Source organism: Lepidochelys kempii, chromosome 11 (genome assembly GCF_965140285.1).
Source record: "Lepidochelys kempii isolate rLepKem1 chromosome 11, rLepKem1.hap1, whole genome shotgun sequence".
Classification (NCBI taxonomy): domain Eukaryota; kingdom Metazoa; phylum Chordata; order Testudines; family Cheloniidae; genus Lepidochelys; species Lepidochelys kempii.
In genome coordinates this window covers 35,742,379-35,763,678 of record NC_136390.1, presented here as the reverse complement: position 1 = coordinate 35,763,678, position 21,300 = coordinate 35,742,379, and the positions used below count along the sequence as shown (strand labels likewise).

At 42.1% G+C, this 21,300-nt stretch overlaps 1 protein-coding gene and 1 long non-coding RNA gene across 8 annotated transcripts in view; one reads left to right on the top strand and one right to left on the bottom strand.

Annotated features, from left to right (window-relative positions):
* Nucleotides 1–4,826, bottom strand: part of LOC140895593 (uncharacterized) — a 32,369-nt gene extending 27,543 nt beyond the window's left edge. For 2 of the 3 annotated variants that reach the window (XR_012154280.2, XR_012154279.2), the window contains exons 1-2: nucleotides 4,756–4,826; nucleotides 4,266–4,568 (exon numbers count right to left, since the gene is read on the bottom strand). This is a non-coding gene — a long non-coding RNA (uncharacterized LOC140895593). Of the gene's footprint in view, nucleotides 1–306; nucleotides 739–833; nucleotides 914–4,265; nucleotides 4,569–4,755 lie in introns of those variants that run through there. The other variant, XR_012154281.2, reaches the window with a different exon arrangement.
* The window catches only part of GRB14 (growth factor receptor bound protein 14), a 102,647-nt gene continuing 85,226 nt past the window's right edge, over nucleotides 3,880–21,300 (top strand). For 3 of the 5 annotated variants that reach the window (XR_012154278.2, XM_073305651.2, XM_073305653.2), the window contains exons 1-2: nucleotides 3,880–4,471; nucleotides 6,787–6,919. Coding sequence is in view for 4 of the 5 variants with exons in the window: in XM_073305651.2 (XP_073161752.2) it covers nucleotides 4,296–4,471; nucleotides 6,787–6,919 (309 nt within the window). In the remaining variant the exon portion in view is untranslated. The remainder of the gene's footprint in view (nucleotides 4,472–6,786; nucleotides 6,920–21,300) is intronic. The other 2 variants (XM_073305649.2, XM_073305650.2) reach the window with 2 other exon arrangements.

Below are 21,300 nucleotides of genomic sequence, written 5' to 3'. Positions count from 1 at the left end.
TTCCTGACTGCCCCCCCCAGACCTCTGGCCCCATTCAACCCTCCTGTTCCCCGCCTTCTAACCGCCTTGACTCCTGTCCACACCCCTGCCCCCGACCACCACCCTGAACTCCTCTGCCCTCTATCCAATGCCCCCCTGCCCCCACTCACTGCCCCCTTACCGCGCTGCCTGGAGCACCAGAGCACCAGGACAGGCAGCCGTGCTGCCCGGCTGGAACCAGCCATGCCACCGCGCAGTACCATGGGTCAGCGCCACTGCTGGCAGTGCAGTGAGCTGAGGCTGCAGGGGAGGGGGAACAGCAGGGGAGGGGCCGGGGTCAGCCTCCCAGGCCAGGAGCTCAGGGGCCGGGCAGGAGGGTCCCACAGGCTGTAGTTTGCTCACCTCTGGCTTAGCAGAACAAGAACCAAGAAGAGGCAAGAAGTGGAGTGATGCAGAGTTACTACTGCCCAGTTCAGTGATAGACATGTAGCAAAGCAATTTATTGGAGCATTTATGGTAAAGTCATGTGAGGCCAATGGATGACGTATAACTAAGGTCCTTGCAACTGATGAAATTGTATTTTGATTTGAAGTTCAAGCAGCAACTTGCTTTTTATTCTACCTTCAGCATGGTTTTTAAAATGCACTTGTTCAGTGAAGTAGGTTTAAGAAGGTTACTCTTGAATGTTAGTGTATTCCTCTGACTGAAGTACTCATAGTTCAGGTTATCCATAATGACGCGCAGGCAGCATTTTCCATTCTGTGGAATGCAAAGGACATCAAAATAGAGAGGAAAAGTAGTCGTACGTTTTGAAGAACAGACCTAGCAGTCATGAGAGCTTGATTTTATATTACCTGTGCAACCCTGGGTGAGTCACTTGATGTATTTTTGCTTCTGTTTCCTCATCTGTAAAATTTCCATTATAGATTCTCCTCTGGAAGGTAATATAAGTGCAAAGTAGCATCAAAGGCTATGAAAAGAGGGGGAAGGCTTTACATAAAATTTCTTCTAGTTCCTTGCTAAGGCCCTTTAAATTAGAACCAGAATATCAATAGCACTTACCCTTTGTTTATGGTCTTCCTGCAACTGATTTTTGCACTGCTGTGAGCTATTAATACTCGATTGAAGTTTGGAGTGTTGGAACATATTTCACTATTTTAATGTATTTTCAATACGTTAATTTTCAAAAAGTTTTGTTTCTTTAACAAAAGATGAATATAAACGATTAAATTATCCAGTTAACTGCACTACTATATACGAAATCAAAGACTTACCATGTATACAGTCTCAGTCCCTATCCTGCTCCAACAAATTTTTTTTTTATACAGATTTTGTGGCCATTTAGATGTTGCCTTCTTTCTATAGTTTAACTTTATATTATATATGTAATAAACATCAGACTAAACGTAGTATTTATGATTCCTATCTACCCCAGATCCTAGTTTTCTACCCACAAGTTATTTCTTCTGATACCCACCATATTCTCCCCTGGTGGAGTTTAACAAGTCACACCTGCCTCAGTGAGTCAGCAAAAATAAACCTGCCATTCCGTCTCTCCTCATAGGAGAATCCTGCCAGTCTTTTACACCATTACATCAACCAGCCAATTATAATGAGTCATTAGATGCTATTACATTCAGAATACATTTGCAAAAGCCAGTATATAAGAATTCATCAGCCCAAATTTTCAACTGCCATAGTGTGAGTGATGGAGAATTCCTAGTTTTATCCACCTCATGGAAAATCATCTCTAACTAAGACAGAATGAAAACTGCTGGTGTTGTTCCTATTTTAGAACATCCCTCACTTAATAATTAAAATGTTGTTCTCCATATCTGGATTTCTTCAGTGAGTTTAAAAACAGCAAAACACATTTTATCCCGAAACATTTTATTTTTGTTTTCTCATTAGTCTCAAAACATTTACTTTCTTTAACTCAAATACCACCAGAGTTCTATGTACTTCTCCATATTTCATTGGGAGTTGGAGTGGGCCCTAATCTTTTCACGAACACTTTATTTCCTATTCAGTAGCATGAGTGCATCTCATGTAGTCAGTTCTGTGCAGTTAAAGTTTTGTGATTCAAGTGTTTTGTGTTGTAGTCAGTTTAGTGTTGACCAAAAACAATCTGGAAATTGTCATGTTTTTAATCTGAGTTTTGTGCATATAAAACTGAGTCTGAGTTAGGCTTCCTAATCTGAGGATATTGCCCCAAAAGTGCAACTCACAATTTGACTCTATGCTCTTTGAATATGTCTACACTGCAATTAAAACCTCCAGCTAGCCTATGCTTGCTGACTTGGGCTCAGGCTAATGGTCTGTAGGCTTTTGCTTGGGCTGGAGCCTGGGCTCCAGGAGCCTGCAAGAAAGGAGGGTCCCAGAATTCAGGCTATAGACCAAGCCAGAATGTCTACACTGTGATTAAATAGCACCTTACCCTGAACCCCACAAGCCCGAGTCAGCTGGCATGGTAGTATGTCTACACTACCCTTTGAATAGATATAGCCCAAGGAATGCTTGTGAACATGCATCCAGGCACGCTCAAGCCTCCAGCTAGGATGTATAATCTTTTTGCATGTGTCCGCATTCCTGGAAGGACCAAACCCCAGCCTGGGATCAGTTCATTGTTTTGGCACATGGGTGTTGCCTTTTCCAGATCTGCTCATTTCTTTCTGCTCCAATGTGTAAAAATACATTCCTATCTCACAGAAGTATTGGGAAGTTTAGTTAATGAATTGTAAAGCACTTGGAACATGTGTATTATTAGTGGTCGAGCTCCACAAAGAGATTGATGAGAAGGGATTTGAACAGGGGTTATTCACCTGTCAGATGGGTGCCCTAAACCCTAGACTATAAAGTCACTTGCAGTGTTTCTGGCTTAGACTGGTTTCAACAGAAGCAATTGAGAGAGAGATACAGCAGAATAGGGGTAGTTCTGAAAGGAGGGAAACTCCTGTTCAAATTCCTTCACATCATCAGGCAAGAGAAGGAACTGAACCAGGATCTCTTACCTCTTGGTTTAATACCCTAATCACTGGGCTAAAAGTTATAAGGAATCCGGTCTTTCTCCCCACTAGTGGGTGAGTTCTGCGTGGAGTTACTCGATCAAACCCTGCATGAAAGAAAGACGGGACAACACCTATCGTCCTATGGTTTGAGGATCCTGCTGGGGTGTAGGCATGATATAGGCAGCTAGTTGCCTGCCTGAGGTAGCCATATGCATGCTCAGAGGTAGAAATTTAGGTGGGGAGGGAACTTCTATAGCTGAAATGTTAGCACTTAGTGATTTTAGGCACCTAATTAGCTGAGTGGAGGTTTTTTGGCTCACAGTAGTACCTCAATCTGGAATTTAGGCATCTAAGCTCCGTGGTGGCTCCGGGCAAATGTGTATTAGTACTCACAGGTCCCAAGGATGACTCGACCCCCATTGGGCTGGGGCTGTACATACACATAGTCAGAGACAATCCCTGCCTCAGGAGTTTACAAACTAAACAGACAAGTCCAGGGCGAGGGGGAAAGGCAGATTTTAACGTACTTTTTACAGAAGAGGAAGGGGGCCAGGGAGAGAGTAAGTACCCAAGGTCCCATAGGAGGAATGGGACAGAGGTGGGGATTGAATCCCAGGCTTCCTGAGCCGAGGTTAGTGCCTTAGCCACCTGCCTACCCAACCCGCGGTGGAGTCAACCCATTGCTAAGTGTCCCAAGGAGCTGCAGCTGGCCAGGGAGCCAGAGACTCTCACAAGGAACCGCCCATGTACCCAGGTGCCGAGCGGGAACAAAACTGCCCTTCCCCTCAGTACGTTAAGGGTTAGTTGTGTCTCTGTTTCTGTCGCTGCGCAGGGCGACGAGGCGCGGCAGGAGAGTGACCCCAATAAGACCCCGCCCGGCGGGTCACAGCTCTGGAGTGGGCTCTCCAGCCCGCCCTTGTCCCCGGGCATCTCCGGGGCTGGCTGCTGCGCAGCTGACGGGGTCCCCTGGCTGCGCGGCCGTGCTGGGGTAGGACGGGCAGCGGGGCACTAAGTTTAGGGAGCCCCCTCGCCCGGGGTCCCTAGCGCTGGTGCCTCGGCGGCGCGGGGCGACTTCGGGCAGCAGGGGGCAGCCCGGCCTCCTGCCGCACGTGAGTTGGGGAAGGGGCTTGGGGGGCTGCTGCTGCCCGGGCGGCGCCCGCGCTCCCCCCGCCCCCCACGTCTCCACCCTACAAGTCCGGCCCGCCGGCACTCCCGCTACTGCCTTAGTGATCAGCTGCTGCCGGTGCCTCCCGTTTGGGCTGAGCCAGAGGATGGTACCTTAGAGGAGGAGCCGCCGGCGCCGCCGCGATGGCTGCCCCGCTGCCACATTTGCCGCGGAGCGCAGGGAGGGCTGCAGAGACTCCGGCTCCCTCCCAGGAGAGCAGCGGTGACTTGGCTCCTTCCCCCTGGCTAGCCCAGCGGGCTCCTCTCCTCCCCCCTGCTGTGCCCCATTCCCAGGCGGGGCCCCGGCTCGGGCCGGACAGGTAAGGCTGAAGGGTGGGGGGCAGCGTCTCCGCCGGACGGATGCCGCCTGTCCCTCCGCTCTGTGTGTGGCTACAGGTGTCTCCAAGCTGCCGGGATCTGGCAGAGAGAGAGAGAGAGTCACTTTCAGCAGGGAAGCGTTAGCCCACCGCAACGCCCTAGAAACGCGCCGCCTCCCCTCGGGAGCCTCGCAGGCGTTTTGCGGGCAGGCTCCGGGCGACAAGAGGCTCGGAGGTGAACGTGTGTTGGTTACACGAGGCGACGACCCTGTTCTGATGCTACTTACGCCTAGGTGGTGTGTGATCAAAACCAACCCGAGGAAGCCATCGCAGAGGTCTGATGTCTGAGCAATAGTGGGGTCGGACAGGAACAGGCTAAAAACTGTTCGCACAATTTTCGGAAAATACTATCAAAGGTTTGCCACATCCAAGGCAGAGTAAGGAAGTCGCAGCTGGAAAGGGAAAGAGATGTGCGGTATCCTGTAGCGGAAGCACCTTTTTCTTCAGTTAAAATCCCCCCCCCCACCTTTTTTTTTTATTGGCTCTGAACACAAACGTTAGTCCCCACTTCTGCAAACGCTTAAGCATACGCTTACCTTTCCTACTGCGAGTAGTCTCTGAAATCAATGGAATTACTTACAGTGGTAAAGTTAAGTACACGCACAAGTCTTTGCAGGATAGGGACCTTTATCATTTATGTGGCAATGTTTTAGGTCTTCTCTTCTTTAATTTGTCCCTTAAGAGCTTTTAATCCACGTTTTACTTTTTAAAGGGTTTTAAAATTGAATCTTATCAGCAGAAAAATATTTCACACAAGCCATCAACTTCCACTGGCTTTTTTTGGACCTAATTAATATTGCTGTTTGTAGTTTCAGAACTTGATCTGGCAAGGCTATGGGCAACATTATACACCACACTTTTTAAAAGTGAAATGAACCAGCTTGTAAGATCAGAGCACTCCATTTGCCAGGAACATCTACTATTAAAGCCGCTTCTGTAAGAGTTATAACCACTTTAAGTGATATTTGTACCAGGTACTTTCACCAGTTGTTAAGCTCATGCTTCAAAAGGAAGATAGTTCAACTTGTATTAAAAGAGAGAGAGCTGTTAGGCTTTTATGAAGTGTCTGATAGTTTGTCTACATTAACTTCTCACACACTTCAAAACATTGTGAGCACAATACTTTCCACTCCTGCTAAACACTATCTATTCCCTGTAAATTAATGTTCTCTAAATACTTCAAGAAATAAAAGCAGCCTCAAAAGTAATTTAATGATGTGGACGAGTCTAAACATTTTTATCATACCAATTAACAAGTGACCCATAGAATGACACTAATATAGGTAACTAAGAGGTTAAATATTAACCCGTCTTCAACTCCCAGAACTGGGGAACGGGGCGGGGAAGGAATGCTTGCAAAATCAAATCAAGATTTATGGTGTTTTGATTTCTATTGCCTAGAAGAATAGGCACAAATTTATATTTTACATGTCAGAAAATTGTGTAATGTAGTGTGCACAGCATTCTAAAAGCTTAGATGTTGCTGGTTAAAATTATTTATTTTTTTAAATGAATGCATAAGGGCTCTTGCAAAATGATTATGGAAGTGGTAATCTGCTCAAACTCTCGCAGGTACTGGCTGGTGGTATTTGAAACAAATACGAAGTTAGATTTTTAAAAACATGACCCTATACTGAGTCTTATAGCTAATTAAGGAGTTATTAAAGAAAGAAGACAAACACCGAGACAGTTAGAGACAGAAGGGAATATTTTTCCTACGTGAAATTCCAAGCTATGAATCACCTTGGGACCAGACCCCACCAAAACTCATGCAGGTGCTTTACTTTTTATCATGAGTAGCTCTGTTCAAACAGATAGAACTACTCCTTATAGTAAAGTTAAGCATATGCGTAAGAATCCGGGAACTGAGAATATTTGCAATACTTGAGGACGGTATGGACACACTTAAACCCTGGTGCTGTAAAGATTTACACTAGCAATTAACTTTACAACCATGGGTTGTCACTGGGATTTAATCTAGTCTTCCCCATTAATTGAAATTAGAGAAGGGTGTTAAATTTACGGGGGAGGGTTGGAAAACGACTAAATTGGCAACACTGCGGGAGATGGGAGAGTTCTGGGGATGTAAGGAAATCCTACATGTGCAAAATTAATCATATGCATTTTAATCAGTACCCCCTTTTGACAAAAAAAGTGCTAGTAATGTGACCAATAACTAATGTGGCAAATCCCCTAATATTAATGTCCTAATATATACTGTATTTATGTAAACCATGTTGTGCATTTTGTTGATGTAGGATCAAAAAGAAAGAGCTTGATGTGTTGGCAATCCCATCAATTCCAAACCCTTTTCCTGAGCTATGTTGCTCTCCACTTTCATCGGTTTTGTCAGCCAGCCTGTTGCCCAAGGCAACTTCAAGAAAAAAGCAGGTAAGATTTATAAATTATTTTTTGTTAAAACACTTAGTTCTACAAAAGTGTTTTTTTTCTCCAACCCTCAATGAAATATACAATTATCTACTTAACTGATCTATTTCTAAGTTCCAAATAATAAATTCCAAACATTCCCAAGAAATTAAGATATACAGTCCAATAAACAGAGTATTAATGGTGATAATGACTTTTTGGAATCAAACCTAGGAGGTATGAATATTTTTCACAATTGAGATGTGACTGACTAACCCGTGACAGGTAAAGAGAAATCACGAGCAGGTTATGCTTTGTCATCCCTAAATGACAAATTAAATGTATACCTTGCCCATCATTATAATTAGACCGTAGCAGCTGGGTGTCCACAGTAACTGAACAGCTTTACTAACAACATTAGACTCTTTAGATAAAAAGCTGTAAAAACAAAACATATTGATAGTTAAAGGGCTCAGATACCAAGCTTTTCACCATGCTAGGTGGATAGCAGGTTTATGTCTGAATTCTGTGGCATACATATACAATATTTATTTTAAGTGAATCTCTTAAATGTGAGTCAGAGGAAGCATTGTCACAGCTTTCAAGAGTTCAGGTAGGATTTGCACTCCAATAGTGGGTCATCTTTTCTGGCAAGAAAAAAAATAGTTGCCAGAAATTATTCTTTTGTAGTCCATGTTCCCTTGTAACATGCTTGACCAGGGATGGATACTAGAGATCAAGAGTAGTTAAGCTTTCATTTCAGCATTGAATTGAAGAAAGCAGCGGTGTTCAAACTTTCAGTTTGTGTCTCAAAAACTGGCCCATCTCAACTCTTCAGGTTGTTTTTGTGGTTTTTTTTTTTTTTTTTTGGTGGGTGGAAGAACCTTTATCTGGGTGGAACACTCCCAGTGGTGCTACTTCTAGGACATTGTCTCTGCATGCTTGTTCTCTGTGGGATCTTTCCTGTGAGGTGTTTTAGATGCAGGGCAAGTGGAAGAGGAAGCAGAGCTGATGAGTACCTACTCACTGTAGTACTGCTCCTTTCTCAACCTTCAGATTTTCACTAAGAAACTGTGGAAGCTAACATGGCTACCAGCAGCATTCATTTATCTGGAGTTGACCCCTCCATGGGTGCTGCTGTTCAACTGCAGGGAGACTGTCATTGGCAGCATAGCTTCTATTGGAAAATGTCCTCCTGGCGTATGTGAGGTGTCAAATCTGAGAGGGCCCTTTTGTGTGGATGATCTCTTTGATAATCCCTTTAAACCTGTCCTATTATAGGGGGTGGTGTTCTGAAAGAAGTCCATCTGGATGGCATTTTCAGGCCCCTCTGGTTGTCCTCACATGAGTGCCCCTGTCATGGAGAAAATCTGGCCCACTGTTCCAAATGCTGTGTTGCTATGTCTCAACTTCTTCCCAGTCATAGTAAGCTCCTTTGTAATATGTGTCTTGAGGCTGGTGCAAAGGATGGGTACTAGGCACTTATCAGCAAAATGCAAGGGTAGCACTTTGGATGAGATGCCAGTTCCTGACCTCTAGCTGGTGGCACGGTCCCTCTTTAGAGGCTCTGTCTTTCAATATTGGCCTCTGACAACTTCTTGCTTGTGGCTTATAGAGCTTTGTTTCTCTCTCTCAACCCCTTTTTCCCTATGACACCTTGTGCAAGAGTGTCCATTACTTTACCTTTTCTGCAACCTCCCGCTGTGAAGGTTGGCAGTGTGTGGTGGGGGACTGAAGCTAGAGATCATCACTACTTTAACCCTCCCCACCTAATTCTGTTTCCTTCTCATCTTCACCTAGGAATAGCAGTGGTGTTTGCTTATACTATTATTGCTCTGAGTTTTGCAATAAGGGAGTAAAATTGACATCACTCTTGTCAGTTTCGTAACTGCCCACAGGATTTTGAATGTCAGCAGTGAAACTGAGCTCACACTTGTAATTTTAATGCCTGGGGAAGCTCTAAACGGCAGCAGAGGAAGGAAGAATACATTAAATCAACTCATGTTTGGAAAATTCTTTGCCATCATAAGGGCTAGAAACTTTTTTTTAACATAAGTTTAAACACCTCATATTGAAGGCTAAGACCTGTCTCTGCCTCCACTCAACATGTCAATCTTCCTACTTGAAACTAGTAAATGGATTTTTCAAGTCCTGCTTTAACATGCAAGAGCCCAAGAGCATAATGATGTAGCCCGTCAAGTTAAAAAGTGTGTGTTTTCATTAGTTAACTTGATCCTGAGGTTGGTGTATGAGTATAAATGTAAGTTTCATATCTTTACTGCTTTTATTGCTGTCTAGTTCAGTTAAAGGATCTTGCCCCAGGACCCAAATCTTTGGTCCCATTCCTACTCTTTGTACTATCTTCTTATTTCCCATTTAAGGAGAAAAATATTGTGTGTGTTAAAAGCAGTATCAGTGGATTAAAAATCTAGGGACTTCTTCAAAGATGGAGTTAAAATAACTATATTTCATAGGGCTTGATCCAATGCTCGGTAAAGGGGTCTTTTCTATTGATTTCACTGGGCATTTGATCAAACCCATAATATCTGTCCGCTGAGAACGCGGATTCAGATTTAAACCTTCTAATATTTTTTTACAGTAAAGTATATTTTCCTTGCACATGGGTAAACAGATGTGCAGAGAGCTGAAATAACTTGTCAAAGGTTTCACAGAATAAGTGTCAGATTCTGTGTGCTAAAATTCATGAGACCCAGTTCCCAGTGGTTGCTTTAGCCACTTATTTTTACTCCTTTGTAACAGAGCTCCAGTATATTTAATACATACACAAACACTACTGTGACTATATTATAACTCTGCTGAAGTACATGAATGTTATAGTCTGCTGGAAACCTCAAAGCCACCTACAATAAAGGAATTCATTATCTCACTAAAGAGAAAAATGTAATTTGTTACTGTCAAATACTTTATTATATATAGTGCTCATGGCTAAAGGGTTTTCTCTTTCATACCTCTGATCCAGATATGTTTTCTCAGACTATCATATTAGACTGCTTCCTTCTTACCTTAATATATTTTCCTGATGGATTCAAGCAATAGAGACAAGTAAAGGAAAATTTACAAAGTTAGCTTCTACATAAGCCTAATGTATCATTATCAGCCCAGTATGCCTCTAAAAGAAAAATACCTAACATTATAAAAATAAGACAAACTAGATATATACAACAGAACCATTTCATATATCCATAAAATAACTTTTCATTTTATCAAACCCTTTTTCTATGCGAGTCTGACGAACTGTTTTACAGGTACTTGGACCATTCTGGAGATGTCTTTAGGTATTTAATAGATTTTGGGAGGGCTTTTCTGCCTTGTTGGGAGGGATTTTCCCTATAATCTTTGGTCTCAGGAAGGAGAGGTTTAATTTGACTTCAATCTCATCGGCTATTCAAGATATCCATGGTTTTCCTCTATTAGTTTGTCCCACCACACTACAAGTCAAAGTAATCAAACACCTTCTTCATGTGGCTTCCAGTTTTAAAATAACTACAATAATTCTCTAATTTGAAAGAGGTTTAGATTATTTATTAGGATATTATCGGACACCTGATTGGAATAGACCTATATCCCCTAGATTCAACAATAGTGTCCTCCTAATTTGTATATCGTTTTATTTGTTTATTTTTATAAACCCTTTTAGCTCTCAAATATCCATCACACAGCCTAATTCAAATTGTCAGCTCTATTTTATTAGGATACACCCAGAGATGGAGTTACCACTTAGTCAAAAATGAAAGATTGCTTAAAACTATTAACATTAAGTGTGAACTTTTACTTTCCCAAGCTGAAGTTTACTGTTCTGTTGATCTTTTGTCTTTGTTTAAAGCATTGTCAAATACAACACAGTGCATGCCGACAGACTAGGACACCTGTTTAATGGGGCTGACTTGCAGGACTTGAGTTTGTGGGCTAGTAACTTGCTTTTATAGCAGAATGATCAATTGCCTATGTGCTTGGGAAGTGGGCCATCTGTGTTTAAACATTATTCAGTTCTGCACTGTCAACACAGCTGTCACTCTCCCATTTCCTCATACAGTTTGGGAAGTGATTGATTGCAGTCCTGATATTATGGCAACATTTATTAGAGCAGAATTTTGTACCACAGGTGTCTGAAACTTTCTGTTAAAACATCGATATTCTAATGAACCAACACCATATAAACAGAATAGCTTTTACTGAATAAACTTAAAACTCTTAAAATTTGAGCTACACATACTACAGATAAAACTACACCAGAGCTTTGGTTTAATAAACAAAACAAACAAAGACTCTGTACTATAGGACCAGCAGGGTCACAAGTCTTGTTCTTTTCAAGTGGTGAAAGAGGGACTGAGATGGGTATCCCAGGGAGTGAGCTGTATACAGGAAGTACCCGTGTACTTCGAAGAACTAATACCTGTCAATCTATTTTAGGTATTTGTAAGACTTGATTTCAGCAAGGAGCTGCGTGGGTGTGAGACTGCCCCTGGGTGGGTCTGATTGCAAGATCAGGCCTTGGTCTGAGAATACAAAATGCTGAGTTGTATCTCTCTGCTTAGAGAGAACCAATCTGTTCCCTGCTCTTTTGTTCTCTTTCCTTAGTGTATGAGTAATACAAGAACAGAGACAAAATCCGTGTCTGTCAAATTTAGAACAAATAAAAGGAAACATTTCATACAGTAACAGGACATAAATAATCAGTCTGTGGAATTCACTTCTGTAGGACAGTGGTCTCCAAAGTGGGGTGCGCAAGACGATCGATTGGGGGGCGCAGCAGGAGCAGCACCGCCGTGGGGCTGGGGCGGGGGGGAAGGGGGCGGCCCTGAGTCCTCCGGCCCGTGGGGGAGCAGGGGCAGCAGCGCAGCCACCAGGTGGAAGGAAGCGGCACTTTCCTCTTCAAAGCCGGCCGGAGAGAAGCGGCGCTTTGAAGGGGAAAGTGCCCTTCTCTCCGGCCGCTGGCTGCGCGGCTGCCCCTGCTCCTCCTGAGTCCTCCAGCCCGTGCTCGCAGGGCTGCAGGCTAGGGCCCCGGGGTCCTGAAGCCCCTGAGTTCTGGGTGGCCCTGCCTGCCGGGAGGGGGGGGAGGGGCAGCTCCCCGAATCGTGGCTCCCAGAATCGTGGCCATGGGGGTGGTGCTGCGCTGCGCAGAGCTTCCTGCACCAAACAGGAGCTGCCCCAGCCCTGAGCCTCCTCCCGCACCCCCACCCTGAGCGCCCGCTGTATCACAAAGTGTTAAACCAAGATTTTCAAAAATAATAAAGCATATTCAATCACATTGCTCTCACTAAAAATATTATTTTTTTAGTGAGAGCAAAAGTTTTTTTGTACCGTTAATAAATAAAAATAAAAAAATATTTTAAAAATATTGTTTCATCTCTATCTCATCGTTTTTTAATTTCTATTTTGTGAGTGTTTTATAACTTACACAATATATTAGTACAGTAGTACATGTATATAATTTATACATACATTTATTGGGGTGCATGCTCAAATTTTTACTGATAGGGGTGCGCCATCAAAAAAAAATTTGGAGACCACTGCTGTAGGAAATCACTGTCAAGATGTATAATAAGATGGATGGATAGTTTTGGCCATAATTAACTCATGTATATATGCATGCTTAATGAAGAGTAATGAAATATCTTGCTTCAGGGTATAATATATTTCTCTGCAGGGATCAGGAAGAAAATTTAGCCCTAAAGTACAGCTTTGCAAAATTGGCCAAGTGTGTTGGTGGGGACTTTTGCCTTTCTCTTACGAGGTCAACCATTTGTTATTGTCAGAAGTATATAAGAGTTGAATCTATGGTATGATCAGGAATGGCAAATCACATTTCTATCTTTGGTATATTTTATTGGATTCTATGCATTACTATACTACATATATTTTTATGTTTCTTGTAGTTTCTTAATTTAAAGAGGAAAATAGATTATAGTTCTGATCTTTGTTTTTCTGATCATTAGCAGATTACCCAATCAGTACCCATTTTACTGTTGGATTCTATTTTATATAAATTACAGAAGAACGTATTGACCATTCATATATTTAATGGTCACACTTTAAAGCACAAAACAATCTAGTTTTATATTCTTTAGTATATATTTCCATTTTCCCCATTCATGTTAAATAAAGACAAGTATTTAAAGGGTTATTGAAATTATTAACGCCTAGAGTCAGTTAAGTTTCAGTTTTCAGTGCTCTATGATGACAAAACAAGAGTAATTTGCCTTGGAGTGACAGTTCTTGCTCTGCTCAAGGATACGCCAAAAACTATTTCATCACAAAAGTCATTCAAGGTAATTAGTGCTTTGAGTTTCCTTGAATCCAATTTCAAGTGTAAAAATAAAACTACAGTGAATCTCAAGGTGAAGAACAGTTTATTCCTTGAAATGTTATCTTTGTGTGTTACTCTCTTGATGTTCTCAACAAATGGATATTTTTATCATTGAGACCAAATACACTTTAAATAATTCCACAATTTTCATTTTAGAAAAACAGTGCTGTAAGAGAATCTTAGATACATATTTTAAGTTCCAGTATGATTGTTTGCTTCCTTTCAGATTTCCTACCTTGCATTAGTAACTTTGTTTAAAATTTCATTGCAAAGAACAACTTTATGGCATAGAACATGGCCTTTCTTTAAATATTTACTAATCAAAGGTTAAAATTAACATTAACATTTGACTCTATAACCCTTCTCCTTTACTGCCACTATAGTTCAAAGTTTTTCAGCATTTCCATTTGAAACCTCATTTTTCACAGAGTTGCAAATAGAACTGTTAGTAATTGTGCATTGCTAAATATCTGACAAATTTGCTAAGTTCCAGTGACAAAACTTGATAAAAACAAACATTATCTCTTGACTTGAAAACTCCCTCAGGCTTAGGGTTGATTAACTGAAACAGAAAGGGGAGATACCTGTGCTCCCCCTTCAATGGTTCATGAATTTCCGGTTAAGTATTGGTGGTTGTACTTGTGAATATTAGTTTATAGGCATACAGGACTCCTATCTTATTTTTAGATTCATTTTTGCACAAGATATAAATGCTTTTAGGACTCAAGAACCTTAAGGTTCCATTTCCTTCAAATTTTGTTATATTACACTCAGATTTTTAAGGCTGGGAGTAAAGCAGGGAATTAAATGCATTAATGACTATTAGATTTTTTTTTAAAAAAAAAAAGCAAAAAATGAATGCAAACTACAAAACAATAACATCAAAAAGTGTTAGTGGTAAGTAGGTAGAAACTTAAGGATAACTGCCATGTTTCAGCTAACCTGGAAAAGTAGTCTGCTAAACAAAGGCTTGTTCTACATATGGATTTTTGTACTAGTATAACAACTTTTGGCTGGTGTGTGTGCACACACCTGTGTGTTAAATGAAAATAGTTATACCAGTGCAGCCCTTGGTATGGATGCAACTCTACTGGTATAAAGGGGCCTTATATTGGCATAGTTTATTTCCCTTTCTGTACACTAAGATATACTGTCATAACCACACTTTTATACTGGTATAACTGTTGAAACTAGGGGAATTGTGCCACTTTAACTATATCTGTGCAGTTAAAACAGTACAACTTTTGCATGTAGATGAGGCCTAATAAGCTGCCATGTATTCTCTACATTTCCATTTCTGATAATTGGAAAGATGTGTTAAGATGTTTCCAATCTATTGTCAGGATATATTTAGCTGACGCATCAATTGATGAATACTATGGTTAGATGTTGATAGATATTTGGCTGCATGTGTGTGTTCCCCCTGTGTGCTGCCCAAGCCCTGTGCAGACAGTTGGCCTGGCAGACCTTGAGCAAACTGCCCAATGACTGCAAAATTAATTAAGGGATGAAAGCACGTACCCAGGTTTGTCAACAAAGCATGGTACTAGTATGCTGCAGACTCTGCCAGCCCACTAATATAGGGATGCCCATACAATGGACCAGCTCAGTGAACTGTGGGACTTTCCATTCCTCCCTAGGCTAGACAGACATTCCATCTGAGATAAATTTGTATACCCCAATACAAACAAGTTACGTACTGCTCCTTTGACAGAGTTATTTACTACCCCCTGACGTGGCTAGTTACTACCCATCACCTTGAACATGTTGGTTTGATTAAAACATTTCATTACATACTGTTATCCTGATCTTATCTTTTAGGAGGGGTCAGTGTGTTCCTGTTATCCTTGGGGAATGTTTTTGTACCATCCTTGATATTAGGATGTTTCAGTACCACTTGATATCGGGATGTGTTTGCGTGAGTACGTTGCCTACTACATTCCCCTGCCTTTTGTCTTTTTATGGAGAGGATGTTTACCCATTATCTCGGAAAAGCATTATGCACAGACTGAAAATGACCCAGTGGGCTGAAAACTGCTTTTTGGCCATTTTGCTTTACCCATGATTTATTTCCTTCCTAAATGAAGTACTTTGTATGTGGTTTTTATTGAATTTAATCTTGTTGAATTCAGACCAATTTGTCAAGGTCATCTTGAATTCTAATACTGTCCTCCAAAGTGCTTGCAACCCCTCCCAGTTTGGTGTCATCTGCTGTTTTTATAAACATACTTTTCCCCCATCCCAGAGAGTCAACCACTCTCAGACTTTTCTATTGCATAAAAGGGTGCTGGCAGGATCTCCCAGAGCAGCTGGTCTTGGAGTTAACATCCTACTGATATACATGGTGTAGCTCACGTCTCTGAGCTATTGTCTCAGACTGTCTCAGGCACACCATGCAAAGGTTACGCTTGGTTCCTGTATCCAGTTAATTCCTGTTGCAATCATGAGGGCTAGAATCTTTTGTTTAAATGAAATCTAATAGATAATCACGTGACTCCAAGAACTGGGACAAGACCCTCTTGTCTTTATTTTCATAGGCTCCAGAGTTCCCTGACTTCAGTGTCTCTACACTAAGTGCAGTCTCTGTCCCAGCCCTCTCAGCCCAGATTTGTTTCTCACCCTCAGGAGGGCAGCTGCCAGGTGTGCTACTGATGAAGGGAACCTGGAATTGTTTGCCGTCTTCCACAATACAGTGGGAACCTGTCCTTCCCTTCTTTCCAGCCAGGTTGGTGCAGCAGAGCTCAGCCTGTTGCCTCTAATCTCTGGAACCAAATAATTTGATTCAGAAATGCCCTCATGGGAGTTGTAGTTCAGGTATCTCATGCTCCTGTTCTGCTCTATAGGCTGGGCAATGATACACTACAGCCTTTCCTCTTGGTAAGGACACGTGTGCATCATGGGATACAAAGTCTGTTCGGGTAGCCTGGCCCATACAGGAGAAAAGGAATATGAAGCACAGTGGTGGCATGTCCAAAATGAAATATTTTATGTTGGAAAAATCAAAATTTTCTACAGAAAGCAAACACTTCACAAAAACCACAAAGTTTTGACAATTTTGTTGTTGTTGTCAAAACAGTATTGATGGAAAATTTCTGACCAGCCCTACTGTAGACTTTTTTTTTTTTTTTTTTTTAAATCTAGGAGAAACTGACAAGGGGTGTGTGTGTGGTGGTTTTTTCTTCTTTTCTGTATTGATTTCCTTTTGCACCTTAGCCTCTATATGGAGACACATATAGAAAGAAGTGTCATCTTCATCTATGTCTCTAGAAAGGCCAGCTTGCAAGATATAGAAATTTCTTCCCACCACTCTGAGGTGCCTGGAGAGCTCCCCATTATTTTTTTTATTTACCCTCCAAGGCAACACATTCTACATGGCCTTTTGGTAAGTGCTTTCTTAGGCCTGGTCTATGCTGGGTGGGGAAGATTGACCTAAGATACGTCGACTTCAGCTACGCTATTCTTGGAGCTGAAATTGTGTATCTTAGGTAGACTTACCTCACGGCGCAGGATTGACTGCCGCCACTCCCCCATCGACTCCGCTTTTGCCTCTTGCCGCAGTGGAGTACAGGAGTTGATGGCAGAGTGATCAGGGATCGGTTTATTGTGTCTACGCTAGATGCGATAAATCGATCCCTGATAGATTGATCACTACCTGCTGATCCAGCGGGTAGTGTAGATGTATCCATATTTGCTTCCACACCCATCACGCAGTCTTTGGAAGCGTACTTACTGTCCTCCCATTCCACTGGTACTACCTTGCTTTGGCTCAGTGCTCTTGGCACCTATGAACAGTGAATCCCCAGCTAAGTGAGTTGGTGGTGCACAGATAGATGAGAAAACTGCTTTAGCCAAAACTTGGAGCCTGCTAACGTTATATGTAGTCTCCTAGAAACATGATATACTTTTGTTTTTATTTGCAACCATTTCTGTTTCTATTATCTCAGCTTAGCATCTTTTAAATCTCTGTTCTTTAGTAATACTTATTCTTGTTTTATTATAAATTCATCTCAGTGCTGTTATATTTAAGTGAGATGTACAGGCTGGTGTATATTCTGTCCCTTTGGAGACAGCAGATCTGTATTTCTGTGGGCATACAGTGACAGGCTGGATGCTGCAGGGAGATCCTTCTGGAGTGTTTGGAACTGAAGTACACCAAAGGTTATCCTGCAAGGCAAAGTTAGGAGTGGCAGAGTCCTAAAGAGTTTGTTTGGTTGGCTAACAGACTGGGATGACAGGGAGCTGCCACACATTATGGCATCCGCATACCCCTCCTTTGCTAAGGCAGGAGGGTGATAGGGTGGCTTTCAGTTCTGGATGCCGAGAAAGCATCACAGGTATACCGGAGACCTAGTGCCATACACTTTCAATTGAAGTTAATGGAAGATGTGTGGTTCATTCCCTTTTTACTGATTTCAAAATCTCAACCAACTTTCTTTTCCCAAAGAGCTAGAATGTTAGACATGCCAAGTAAGGATAACCAACCAAAAAGAGGGTTGACTGGAGGCAAGATGTGAAGAAGAACCAGGGTTGCAATAATCTCATCCAGTTTATGTTTTAGACATATGGATCTCTGTATTCTTTTGCTAAGAGTATGCCTGCATTGTCTGGGCCTCAATCGCAAACCATGAGAGCAAACCTGTGCAAAGTCTCACTGAATTCAGAGATGTTCCATGCAAGTGCAATATTCTGCTTGCACAGATCCAGTTGCAGGATCAGGGCATTGTACTGTATATTTGTAAACTAACTTGGTCATCAATACTAGATGAGATATTAACTAGTTGATAGCTTTCTCCATAAGCTGTATTGTGCGAATTTCCCAGAAACTAAGATGTTTTGGAATCAAAGCTTTTATTATGACTCTGTCTCCACCTTGTGCGTTTTTGGCTTTTTTAATTTGTTACATCAATGTAAATCAAATTCAACATGGTTTCTATTCTTAGTTACTGTGCAGCTTTTTTGTTGCAGAAGAATGGTGTGATCCTAATGCATCTTTGGACTGCTGCATTCTAAATGGTTGTGAAGCTCTTAAGGGTGTGTATGTGTGTAACTTTATTTTATTCTATTTCTATCCAAACTAAAAATAGGAAACCATTAAATTGTGAAGATGTGTACTCAGAGGTCTCTGAAAAGAGAAAGTGACATGAATTTAGGGAGAAACACTCACAAAATGTAGCTGCAACAGGAAGAATTTATATTGAAATATACAGAACATACTGCCAAGCAGATACCAACAGCTAAACCTGGTCAGTGACATTAACATTTGATAATGTATATAAAGTAATTTTAAGAAGTAGCTGTTAATTAAAATTGCTTTGGCTTGTGCATGTATTTACTTTCCAGTTATACGCTATACAGGGATATCTGTGATGACACTTGATCATTCTAAACGGGCTGTCATTTGAAGGCTATTAGAATGCAAGGAATTTCTAATCACACTTGGATCCTAGTTGTCACCTACATAACTAAGTTTACCACTGCAATGTCAGTGCATTTAAGATTATTTCTAGCTTCCCAGTGAGAACAGTTCATCTGGACATGAGACTGGCTTTCACTCACGTAGCCCATGAGAAACTGAGACTTTGCTACTTATCTTGTTTCTCTTTCTGTTCCTCAGCCTGTTCACTCCCCTCAGCACTAAAAACTTTGAATCGGGAGAACCCGGATGGTAAGCCTGCTTTCAGTAAGAAAGAGGATGGTGAAAATTAGTTAAAAACTCTAGGGCCACTAAGATCACAGTTTTATGGTAGGTTTCAGAGTAACAGCCGTGTTAGTCTGTATTCTCAAAAAGAAAAGGAGTACTTGTGGCACCTTGGAGACTAACCAATTTATTTGAGCATAAGCTTTCGTGAGCTACTTGAAGTGAGCTGTAGCTCATGAAAGCTTATGCTCAAATAAATTGGTTAGCCTCTAAGGTGCCACAAGTACTCCTTTAATTTTATGGTAGATCATTTGGCCATCCATTGGTTACTTAGAATGTAAGGGGTTTGGGAGAGGGGGACCATCTTTGTGTACGGTGTTTGTACAGCACCTAGCAAAATGGGGTCCTGGTCTATGGCTAGTGCTCCTAGGCATTCCTGAAATGCTGCTGCTACTACAACAAATAATTATTAATTTGGTGCACTTTTTTTTTTCCTGCAGGGCCAAAGACTGATACAGCATACTGGGTTTCAGAGCACCCAGACTTCAACTTTCTACTACGACATTTCAGTCTTAAGCCTGATCTATACTACACAATTAGGTCGACGCAAGGCAGCTTATGTCAACCTATCAGGGCTTCCCAGAGGATTCAGGGGGCCTGGGGTCTTCAGCGGCGGGATCCTTCTGCTCTGGGTCTTTGGGGCACTTTGCCAAAGACATGGAGCGGAAGAAGCGGCGGCGGGTCCTTCACTGCGGGTGTGTTCGGCGGCACTGAAGGATCCGCTGCTGAAGTGCTGCTGAAAACTCTCAGGGGGGCCCCTGAAAACTCTCGTCGGGGCCCCACAGGGACCTGGGGCAAATTGCCCCACTTGCCCCCCCACATTCCCCCATCTGGGTGGCCCTGAAACCTATCTGTGGAAGTGTCTTCGCTTAAATTTAGCTCCTGTTGACATAAGTGCCTCTCTATGCCAGTTTAGTAACACCACCTCCTTTAGTGCTGTAAACTCATGGTCGATGTAGTTAGGTCAATGCAGCATCAGTGTAGATGCTGCGTTGCTTATGTCACCTGTTACTGTCATTCAAGAGCCATCCCACAATGCTCCATCCTGACAATACAATCGATACAAGTCCTCCTGGTGAGGATGCACCCTGCTGACACAAGAAGCCAAGTGTGTGCACACACAAGTGACTTAACTGCAGTGGCTGTATGCCAACATAAGTTAGGTCAACATAATTTTGTAGTGTGGACTTATTAGGGAGGTGTAGGGGTTAATTCTCTGACCTTCCTTAGACAAGATAGGCTTCCACTATGTATGCCCTAGCTGCAGAGAGGAAATTTAGGTAAATTCCAGCTGGGGAACATTTTTTTTTTTCCCCAAGCACCTAGGTTTGGGGGAACTTTTTCTCATGGTAAGTTGCAGGAAGCAGGGGTTGACATCCTTTAGGAAAAAGAGGAGTAATCTAGTTTGGAGAAACCACTATCCTCCGGAGAGCACTCTCACTCCAGAAAAAGCCATATAAAGCAGAGTTCTGCCATAAGCAGCTGGTGGTGTAAGAGCTGCAGTGGTGCAGCCGCAGCATTTTAAGTGCAGACACTCACTACAGCGATGGGAGGGGTTCTCCCATTGCTGTAGTTAATCTACCTCTCTGAGATGCAGTGGCTAGTTTGATGGAAGATTTCTTTCATTGACCTAGAACTGTCTACATGGGGGGTTTAGGTTGGCATAGCTACATCTCTCAGGTGTGGACGTAGCTCTGCTGATATAAGTTCACAGTGTAGACCACCCCTTAGTTATGTCTAAAGCTCTTATCACAAGATATTCTTCCCTTGCAGGCTTGCGTAGGGAGAAGGGAGTTCTTAAAGACGGTGCTTTTGCAAATGGACTCATCCTGTCTTATAGCTCTAAAATGAATCTCTTAGCTAGGGAGATCTAAAAGAGGTAACCTCCTCTTCACACAAAAAAGGCAACTGTGGGGGGAGGAAGTAATGACAAGATGGAAGAAATGAGATGGCCAACAACAAGGGAAACTCCTTCCTCTTCTCAGTCCCTAACTCTGATGCTTGTCATGGGAAGGCATTCTGTAGCTAATAAGCTGCCAGTTTGGCCCAGCCATTTTAATGACAGCTTTGTTAATATGTGAAATTACTCACTTAAGCAGCTCCAGATAGAGATTTCATGATATTGCTTAACTTTGAGAAGTCACTGTGTGTGTTTGTGTGCGTGCATGCATGCACATCTTTTCTTTCTTTTTTTTTTTTAAATCAGTACACAGATACACTGTCACATTCCTATTTCAGGTACATATATATACGCTGTGTGGCAAGTATATGTGCTAAATACTGGTATATATGTGTATGCATTTCAGAACTTGCTACAATATTCATGATATGCAGCAAAGCAAGATAGTATAAATTGTCTTGTGACCCCAAAACTGAAAT